Below are 10,244 nucleotides of genomic sequence, written 5' to 3' on the forward strand. Positions count from 1 at the left end.
AACATTGTATGTTGTGCTTTGATCTTTTCTTTATAACTTTTCATTTTAATGTCTGGGTTCAAAAGTATTCACACACTCAAGATTTTTCAAATGTTCACTTACATTTTCTTCTAGTATATTTTTATATTTATATTCTCAGTCCATCTTTATATTATTTTGAGATTCTCATTATGTCACAGAAAATAAGACTGAGGCAGAAAAATATTTTAAAGCTTATCCATTTTTAAATAATCTATGACCTGTCAGAATCAGTACTCACATGCAGCTTCTGGTTCTCAGTCCAGTTTTGTTTTTATTACATATTTTGCACCAACATCTATGCTACAACACAAATAGAATTTTCTTTTACCTACCTATAATAAATTTTTTCCTCTCAATTTTTCTTCTGAATGCATCTTTCACCTCCTTATTCCTCAAGCTGTAAATAAGGGGGTTAACCATGGGGATTACCACAGTATAAAATAGAGAAATCACTTTATTGATACCCAGGGAGGAACTTGAACTTGGCCGAACATAAATCAAGAAAAGAGTCCCATACAGGATGGAGACAGCTGCAAGGTGAGAAAAACAGGTGGAGAAAGCTTTTTGCTTCCCATCAGCAGTCTGGATCTTCAAGATGGTCATCAGGATGCAAATATAGGAGACCATGATGATCAGACCACTGAGTACTCCTATAGCTCCAGCCAAGACAAACAGCACAAATTTATTCACCCAGGTGTCTGCACATGCTAGGGAAAGCAGTGGAAAAATATCACAGAAAAAGTGATTGATAATATTTGAACCACAAAAGGGTAAGCAAAAAGTGAAAATTGTATGAGTCATGGTGCTTATAAGAGCCATGGCATAAGGCCCTACCACCAGCTGCATACAGACCTGCTGAGACATAATGATCGTATACAACAAGGGCTTGCAGATGGCCACATACCGGTCATATGCCATGGCAGCCAGGAGAAAACACTCAGCTGCCTCAAAGAGACCAAAGAACCACATCTGTGCAGCACAACCCAGAAAAGTGATGTCTTTTTTCTCTGCAAAGATATTATACAGCATCTTAGGGGCAACAGAAGAAGAGGAACAAATATCTACAAAAGACAAGTGCCTAAGAAAAAAGTACATAGGAGTGTGGAGTCTGGAATCAATCTGTATGAGAGTGATCATCCCCAAGTTACCTCCCAGGGTGATAAGATAAACAAAGAGAAACATGAAGAAGAGAACAATCTTCTGATAGGGATGATCTGTGAGGCCCAATAAGAGAAATTCAGTCACTACTGTCTGGTTCTTATCTTCCATTGGTTCCATTGGTTCACTGTAATCTGTCATAAGAAAGAGGAATTATTTTTATTACAAAGGAAATCAATGATTAATAGCTACAAATAGTATTTGAAGCTAATGATAGATTATTTTAAACAGGGTTATAAGAGACAACTATGAAATAGTGTTGGTCTGGGAGATACTCCTAGATACTAGATGTGAGCAGTTGTGCAAAGATCCTGTGGAAATGTGAACAATTTACTCTTTACCTCTTTGGATCCTATACACTCTCCCACCAAGAGCCATTCAATTGTGGCTCACATCTGTAGTCCCAGCTACTCAGGAGGCTGAGGAAGGAGGATCACTTGAGCCCATGTGTTCAAGGTTGCTGTGAGCTGTGATCCCACCACTGCACTCCAGCTTGTGTAACAGAGTGAGATCCTGTCTCTAAAAAATAGAAAATAGTCATCCAACTATATGACCTAAAATGCCCTCAGATTATAAAATTATATTTGAAATGAGAATTATTTTACTCTCCATATTCCATGTCACCATATAATGAGATAATAAACCCACTTAGGAATACCCTAAAGATGTAAAGTGAAGGATATGAACAGACACTTCTCAAAATAAGACATTTATGCAGCCAAAAAACACATGAAAAAATGCTCATCATCACTGGCCATCAGAGAAATGCAAATCAAAACCACAATAAGATACCATCTCACACCAGTTAGAATGGCAATCATTAAAAAGTCAGGAAACAACAGGTGCTGGAGAGGATGTGGAGAAATAGGAGCACTTTTACACTGTTGGTGGAACTGTAATCTAGTTCAACCATTGTGGAAGTCAGTGTGGTGATTCCTCAGGGATCTGGAACTAGAAATACCATTTGACCCAGCCATCCCATTACTGGGTATATACCCAAAGGATTATAAATCATGCTGCTATAAAGACACATGCACACATATGTTTATTGTGGCACTATTCACAATAGCAAAGACTTGGAACCAACCCAAATGTTCAACAATGATAGACTGGATTAAGAAAATATGGCACATATACACCATGGAATACTATGCAGCCATAAAAAATGATGAGTTCATGTCCTTTGTAGGGACATGGATGAAGCTGGAAACCATCATTCTCAGCAAACTATCACAAGGACAAAAAGCCAAACACCACAAGTTCTCACTCATAGGTGGTAACTGAACAATGAGAACACATGGACACAGGAAGGGGAACATCACACACCGGGGACTGTTGTGGGGTGGGGGTGGGGGAAGGGATAGCATTGGGAGATATACCTAATGCTAAATGACGAGTTAATGGGTGCAGCACACCAACATGGCACATGTACACATATGTAACAAACCTGCACGTTGTGCGCATGTACCCTAAAACTTAAAGTATAATAATAATAAAATTAAAAAAATAAATACTTAGAAAAAATCTAAAAAAAAATAATAAAATCTGCAATCAGAGCATTCACCCTAAAAAAAAAAAAAGAAAACAAAACAAAACCAATGAGATGTTCAGATCCTAACATTAGATGTAAGGGAAAATACAAGCAGGGGAGTTCTTATTCTTTTTAAATGATTAGTAACATCCTAATGTTATTAAGGAATAATTCATAAGTGTATTTATCACTCTTTTCCCTATTCTCCCTTATATAAGGACGTGGAAATGATAATACACTTAACAAAAAGGTTGCTTATTGAAAATTAGTAAAAATAAATGTTAGTTGTTTATGTTTATAAAGACCTGCCCTCAGATCTATGACAGATCTGAGGTCAAAAGAGGCATCAGGAATCAAGAATATAAGATGATAGATTAAGAAGCAAGGGCAGGGGCTAGAAATTTCTCTCAACCTTGTAATTCCAATAAAGGAAGATGATGCCATGGGAGGAATTGAGAGACCTTCCCTGCCTTTGAGATCAGGTGATCTGAGAAATGTTGTACAGAAACTTGTGATGGAAATTATATAGAAAATTAAGATCTGCTGAGCTAAAGTAACACATAACTATTTTACGTGCTTTCCTATATTTTATGTAAATATTTTTAAGGCACTTATCCTGGAGTCTGTGAGGCAATATCAATTATAGTAATAATATATGAAATGTCAAATGCTTAATACTTTATACAGGGAAAACCTTCAAGAAAATACTATGTTTGTGACACATTTGTCAAGAAATAACAAATAAAACTGCTTAAAATTTCTAGAAGAAGACAATCTTGTAGGATGATTTATGAAAAAAAAAGAACCTGGTTTATACAACACCATCACTTCAATTAATGTCCGGTGTGGATAAAATACAAACAGCATACCATTCTTGAATTAAATACTAATTAATGTGTGAAACTTAGTATATACTCTCAAACAGTTATAAATAGTCACTGCATCTATCTGATTTATGATAATTTTATCATTATCATGATTGTTTGCTTCATGCTATTGTGGAATGTATTTTCAGCAGTCACAAGGACAATTTTAGGCTTACATTAAGAGTATTATCCATTGCAGAAGTGTTTCTGTTTATCCATATTCAAATATGTCAAGATTGGTGTGTGGGGATAAGAGGTGTACAGATTGATTCTAGTTTTAGTCCAAATACTACTTATTTATTTACTTGATTGTAATTCATTTTGAGTTTTCTATAAAATAAAGAGGACGTTCTGTATGCTTTTCAATATCTAACATTCTGTGGTCTTAGAATTCTTCATGAACATTACAGTGCCTTTCTCTTTTTTTATTTTACAGAATTATTTTATTTTATGTAATTATTTTATTTTTAATTTACAAATAAAATTGTTTCTATTTCTTAGGTACAACATGATGTTTTGAAATTTGTATTCATTGTAAAATGGCTAAATCAGGCTAATTAACATATGCATTGCCTCACATATTTATCATTTTTTGTTGGGAGAACACTTAAAATCTCTCTTAGCAACTTTTAGGAATATAAAACATTGTTACTAACAATATCTCCATATTATTTTTAAAAAACAGGAAATTCAGTTGTTTCATTCCACCAAGATGTGAACAAAATGCCAATGTCTGCTCTCTTTAGAGAAACTGAGGTGGAAGGTCATGTTCCCAAAGTTCAAACTAATCCTGAGGTTCTTCTACCAAAGGTTACCTCTACCAAAAAGTTTATGTTTTCCAAATGCAGTTTACTCACTTTTTTATGTATCTCCTTTAACTGCTTCAAAGCAAACGATCATTTTCTATTAGTAAGAATGGAAGATGCAGCTCCCTCCAAGGTGGTAACCGTTTTCAATAAGCATTAATTTCCAGGTACCTGATGAGGAAGACAAATCCCTCATATTGATGAGCCTAGGTTAAAGACATACTTTTTGACCCACACATTCATTCACTTACTGCACAACATAAGTGACATTTTTAAGGAGTTTTCGGTAATTTAGAATCCGGTCCCCAAAGAACTTAAATCTCAAGAGCTTACACCTGAAGGGACAAAATGAAACTGGTTATCAGTAGCATTGGGACAAAGTAGTATCTCCTTATTGTATCTTAAAGAGAGGATTCCCAAGAAAACTCTGTATGTGTGTGTGTATGCACATGTGTTTGTGTGTGTGTGTGTGTGTGTGTGCCCCTTTAGGATTCTCCTTACCAAAAAGAGACCACTTTTACATCAGTGGAAAATGATGCATTGAGGAGTAAGCACAAGCTGGGATGAGGTAGTTTGCTGGCTGGATTCTCACCCTGCAAATCTCCTCCAACCCAGAGCTCTGCTCTGGTTGTATCTGAAATACAAAAGATACAGAGCTCTGCTCTGGTTTTGTATCTGAAATACAAAAGAAGCTTGTCCAACATCCAGGGCACACTGCTGCAAGGAGTGAGCTCCCAGGTCTTGGGCAACTCTACCTACCCCTGTTGCTTTGTAAGGTTCAGTCCCCACAGTTGCTTTCAGGGGTTGGAGTTGAACGCCTGTGGCTTTTTCAGATGCAGTGTGCAAGCTCCTGGTGGATCTACCATTCAAGGGTCTAGAGGACTGTGGCTCACTTCTCACAGCTCCATTAGGCAGTGCCCCATTGGGGACTTTTTGTGGGGCTCCAACCCCACATTTCCTCTTGGCACTGCCCTCATAGATGTTTCCTGTGAGGGTGCCATCCCTGTTGAAGGCTTCTGCCTGGGCACCCAGGCTTCCTCATAAATCCTCTGAAATCTAGGTGGAGACTACCAACTGTTCTTTACTCTTACATTATGTGCACCATAAAGTTTAACACCACATGGAAGCCACCAAGGCTTATGGCTTGCATTCCCCAAAGTGGCAACCCAAGCTGTACCTGGGTCCCTTTGAGCTCTGGCTAGAGCTGGAGTTGCAGTAGCCAGAATGCAGAGAACAGTGTCCTGAGGCTTTTTAGGGCAGTAGGACCCTTGACCATACCCATTAAAACATTCTTTCCTCCTTAGTCTCTGGGCTGTGATGGAAGGGACTATTGCCAAAGTTTCTGAGATACCTATCCGGCCTTTCCCTGTTATCTTTTATAGTAGCACTTGGCTCCCTTTTAGTTATGCAAATATCTCTAGCAACTGGTTGCTCCACAGCCTGCCTGGATTCCTCTTCCCAAAAGCTTTTTCTTTCTCTGCTACATGACCAGGCTGCAAATTTTCCAAACATTTATGTTCTGCTTCCCTTTTAATTATAAGTTCCATTTTAGTTTTTTGCTCCTGCATCTGAGCATAGGCTGTTAGAAGAAGCCATATCACTTCTCGAACACTTCTAGAAATTGTTTTCATCTGCATCACTCTCAAGTCCAAACTTCTACACAACCCTACAAAGAATGCAGCCAAGCTCTTTGCTAAGGCATAGAATGTGTGATCTTTGCTCCAGTTCCCAATAAGTTCCTCATTTATATCTGAGACCTCATCAGCCTGGACTTCATTGCCCATATTACTATCAGCATTTTGATCACAACCATTTTATGAGTCTCTAGGAAGTTCCAAACTTTCCTTCAACTTCCTATCTTCCTCTGAGCTCTTCCCACTTCCAAAGTCATTTCCACATTTTCAGATGTTATCACAATGCCCTACTTTTCAGTACCAACTTTCTGTATTAGGTCATTCTTTAATCGCTATAAAGAAATACTCGAGAATGGATAATTTGCAAGAAAAGACGTTTAAATGGTTCATGGTTTCATGGTTCTGCAGGCCATACATTTGCTTCTGGGGAAGCCTCAGGGAGATTTTATTAATGATGGAAAGTGAAGCAGGAGCAGTCATTTCACATGGAGAAGTCAGGAGCAAGACAGAGAGAGAGAGAGAGAGTTGAGGGGTAGGGAGGTGCCATACACTTTTAAATGATCAGGTCTCATGGATACTCACTCACTATTATTGAAAAAGAACAAAACCATGAAGTATCTGCCTCCATAATCTGATCACCTCCCACCAGGCCCCATCTCCAAATTAGGGTTTATAATCTAACGTGAGATTTGGGCAGGACAAATGTTCAAACTATATCATGCTTTGAGAGTTAAAGATGGCATAGTCATTTTAAGAAAGACCGAAACAGAACTTCCAAAATTGAAAAACTCACTATAAGAATTTCATAGTACAGTTGGAAGTATTAACAATGGAATAGACCAAGCTGAGGAAAGAATCTCAGAGCTCAAAAACCATTCGTTCAAACTAACATGGTCAGACAAATAAAAGATGAATAAAAGAATAAATTTTTAAAAAACTCTGATAAATATGGGATTATGTAATGAGACCAAATATAGGACTCACTGGCATTCTTGAGAAATAAGGACAAAGAGTAAGTAACTTGGAAAACATATGGGAAGATACAGGCCTCACAAAATTTCCCAAGTGCTATAGTGGTTGGCATGCAAATTCAAGAAACTCAGAAGAGAGCCACTGCAAGATGCTATAAAAATGACCATCCCCAACACACATAGTCATCGTGTTCTCCAAAGTTAACATGAAAGACAAAAAATCTCAAAGGCAGCTTAAAAAAAGAAAAAAAAGAGGGGTCAGGTCACTCACACAAAAAAAGCCCCATTAGGCTAACAGCAGACTTTTCAGTAGAAATCTTATAAGCCAGAAGAAATTGGGGGTCTGTTTTTAGCATCCTTAAAGAAAAGAAATTCCAACCAAGAATTTCATATTTCACCAAACTAAGCTTCATAAGCAAAAGAGTAATAAAATTCTTCCAGACAAGCAAACACTAAAGAAATTTGTTACCACTAGACTAGCCTTACAAGAGGTCCTTAGGGGAGTTCTAAATATAGAAACAGAAAAACAATATCTGCTACCATAAAAACACACCCAATGTATTTATAGCAGGTACACAATTGAGTTTACAAAGCAAGCAGCTAACAACACAATGACATGATTAAAATCTCACATATCAATATTAAACTTGAATGTAAATGATTGAAATGCACTGCTTGGCAGAGTGACAAGTTAGAAAAAACAATACCTAACCATGAACAGCTTTCAAGAGACCCATCTCACACGTAATGACACCAACAGGTTCAAAGTAAAGGCATGGAAAATGATCTCTTATGCAAATAGAAAACAAAAAAGAGCAGAAATTACTCTTCTTAAATCACTTAAAGGAGTCTTTAAATCAACAATAGTGTAAAAGGACTATCAGGGGAACCAGCCCCCAATATTTCAACGTAGGTTCTTTTCTATTTTGCCTAAGTGTTGGCCAGCCTGAGAAATAAAGAGAAAGAGTACAAGAGAGAAATTTTACAGCTGGGCCTCCAGGGGTGACATCACATATTGGCAGTTTCTGTGATGCCCCTTGAGCTGTGAAACCAGCAAGTTTTTATTAGGGATTTCAAAAGGGGAGGGGAGTACAAACAGGGAGTAAGTCAAAAAGATCACATGCTTCAAAGGGCAATAAAAGATCACAAAGGCAGAAGGGCAGAGCAAGATCACAAGGCCAGGGCGAAATTAGAATTTCTGATGAGGTTTCATGTCCCACTGGGCACATATTATCTTGATAAACATCTTAACAGGAAACAGGGTTTGAGAGCAGACAACCGGTCTGACTAGAATTTACCAGGCTGGAATTTCCCAATCCTTGTATGCCTGAGGGCACTGCAGGAGACCAGGGCATATTTCATCCCTTATCTTCAACCACATAAGACAGACACTCCCAGAGCAGCAGAGTAGGTAGCAGACCTACCCCTGGGAATGCATTCCTTTCCCAGGGTTATTCCTTGCTAGGAAGAAAATTCAGTGATATTTCTCCTATTTGCTTTCTGCAAGAAGAGAAATATGACTCTGTTCTGCCAGGCCCCGCAGGCAGTCAGACCTTATGGTTATCTCCCTTGTTCCCTGAACATCGCTGTTATCCTGTTCTTTTTTAGGATGCCCAGATTTCATATCTTTTAAACACACATGTTTTACAAACAATTTGTACAGATAATGCAATCATCACAGGGTCCTGAGGTGACGTACATCCTCAGCTTACAAAGATGATGGAATTAAGAGATTAAAGTAAAGACAGGCATAGGAAATTATAAGAGTATTGATTTGGGAAGTGATAAATGTCCATGAAATCTTCACAGTTTATGTTCAGAGATTGCAGGAAAGACAGGCGTAAGAAATTATAAAAGTATTAATTTGGGGAACAAATAAATGTCCATGAAATCTTCACAATTTATGTTATTCTGCCACAGCTTCAGCTGGTTCCTCCATTCAGGGTACCTGACTTCCCACAACAAAGGACAAAGAAAGACATTACATAATGATAAAGGGTTAAATTCAGCAAGAAGACTTAACTATCATAAATATATACACATCCAACATTGGAGCACTTAGATTCATAAAATAAGTACTTGCAGACATTTGAAGAACTTAGCTACAAAATAAAAATGAGATCTTTAACACCTCACTAACAGTGTTAGACAGATGCATGAGGCAGAAACCTAACAAAGAAACCCTGGACTTAAATTAAACTCTTGAATCATTCATTGGACCTAATAGAAAACCACACAATACAACACCTAACAACCACAGAATATACATTCTTCTCAACTTCACATGGAACATACTGTAAGATTAACCACACGCTCAGACCTAAAGCAAGTCTCAATAAATTCCAAAAGATTCAAAATCACATCAGTCATACTCGTGGATCACAGTGCAATAAAAACATAAAATCAATACCAAGAAGATTTCTCAACACCACACGATTACATGTAAATTAAACAACTTACTCCTCAATGACTTTGGGATAAACAAAAAAGTTGATACAGAAATTAAAAAAAATTCTTTGAAATTAATGAAAACAGAGACACAACATACCAAAATCTCTGGGATGCAGTTAAAGCAGTGTTAAGAGGAAAGTTTATAGTGCTAAATGCCTACATCAAGAAGTTAGAAAGATATCAAATTAATAATTTACCATCATACCTGTAGGAACTAGAAAAAAAAGAAAAATCAAACCCCAAAGATAGCAGAAGAAAACAAATAACTAAAGTCAAAACAGAAATCTACAAAATTGAGATGTAAAAATCCACAGAAAAGATCAATGAAACCAAAAGTTTGCTTTTTGAAAGAGTAAAAAACACTAATAAACTACTAGCTAGATTAACAAAGGGAAAAAAAGGAAAATCCAAAAAAGCACAATCAGAAATGACAAAGATGACATTAAAACCAGTCCCACAGAAATACAAAACTCCTCAGAGACTACTATGAGCACCTCTATGTACACAAATTAGAAAATCTAGAGGAAATTAAAGAATTTCTAGAAATACACAAATTCCCAAGCTTAAACCAAGTAGTAATTGAATCCCTGAACAGACCAATAACAAGTTCCAAAATGAATCAAAAATAATTAAAAAAAAAACTAGCAACAAATAAAAGCCCTGGATGAGATGGATTCACAGCCAATTTCTACCTGATATACAAAGAAGAGCTGATATCAATCCTACTGAAACTATTGCAAAAAACTAAGAAAGAGGGATTCTTCTCTAAGTTATTCTATGAAGCCAACATCACCCAATACCAAAAT

At 37.0% G+C, this 10,244-nt stretch overlaps 1 protein-coding gene across 1 annotated transcript; it reads right to left on the bottom strand.

Annotated features, from left to right (window-relative positions):
• On the bottom strand, positions 1-4,553 carry LOC101124522 (olfactory receptor 5G3). Its single transcript, XM_055355359.2, has 2 exons — positions 4,434-4,553; positions 1-1,313 (listed from the first exon to the last, which is right to left on the bottom strand). Exon 2 carries the CDS (start codon positions 1,297-1,299, stop codon positions 346-348), a length of 954 nt encoding a protein of 317 aa, XP_055211334.2. The 5' UTR covers positions 1,300-1,313; positions 4,434-4,553; the 3' UTR covers positions 1-345.
• Between the last annotated feature and the right edge of the window lie 5,691 nt (positions 4,554-10,244).

This window comes from Gorilla gorilla, chromosome 9, assembly GCF_029281585.2.
Source record: "Gorilla gorilla gorilla isolate KB3781 chromosome 9, NHGRI_mGorGor1-v2.1_pri, whole genome shotgun sequence".
In the NCBI taxonomy this organism is placed as follows: Eukaryota; Metazoa; Chordata; class Mammalia; order Primates; family Hominidae; genus Gorilla; species Gorilla gorilla.

Excerpts from the sequence above, each read along its gene's own strand:
- LOC101124522 (XM_055355359.2), bottom strand. The coding sequence starts at position 1,299 with ATGGAACCAATGGAAGATAAGAACCAGACAGTAGTGACTGAATTTCTC.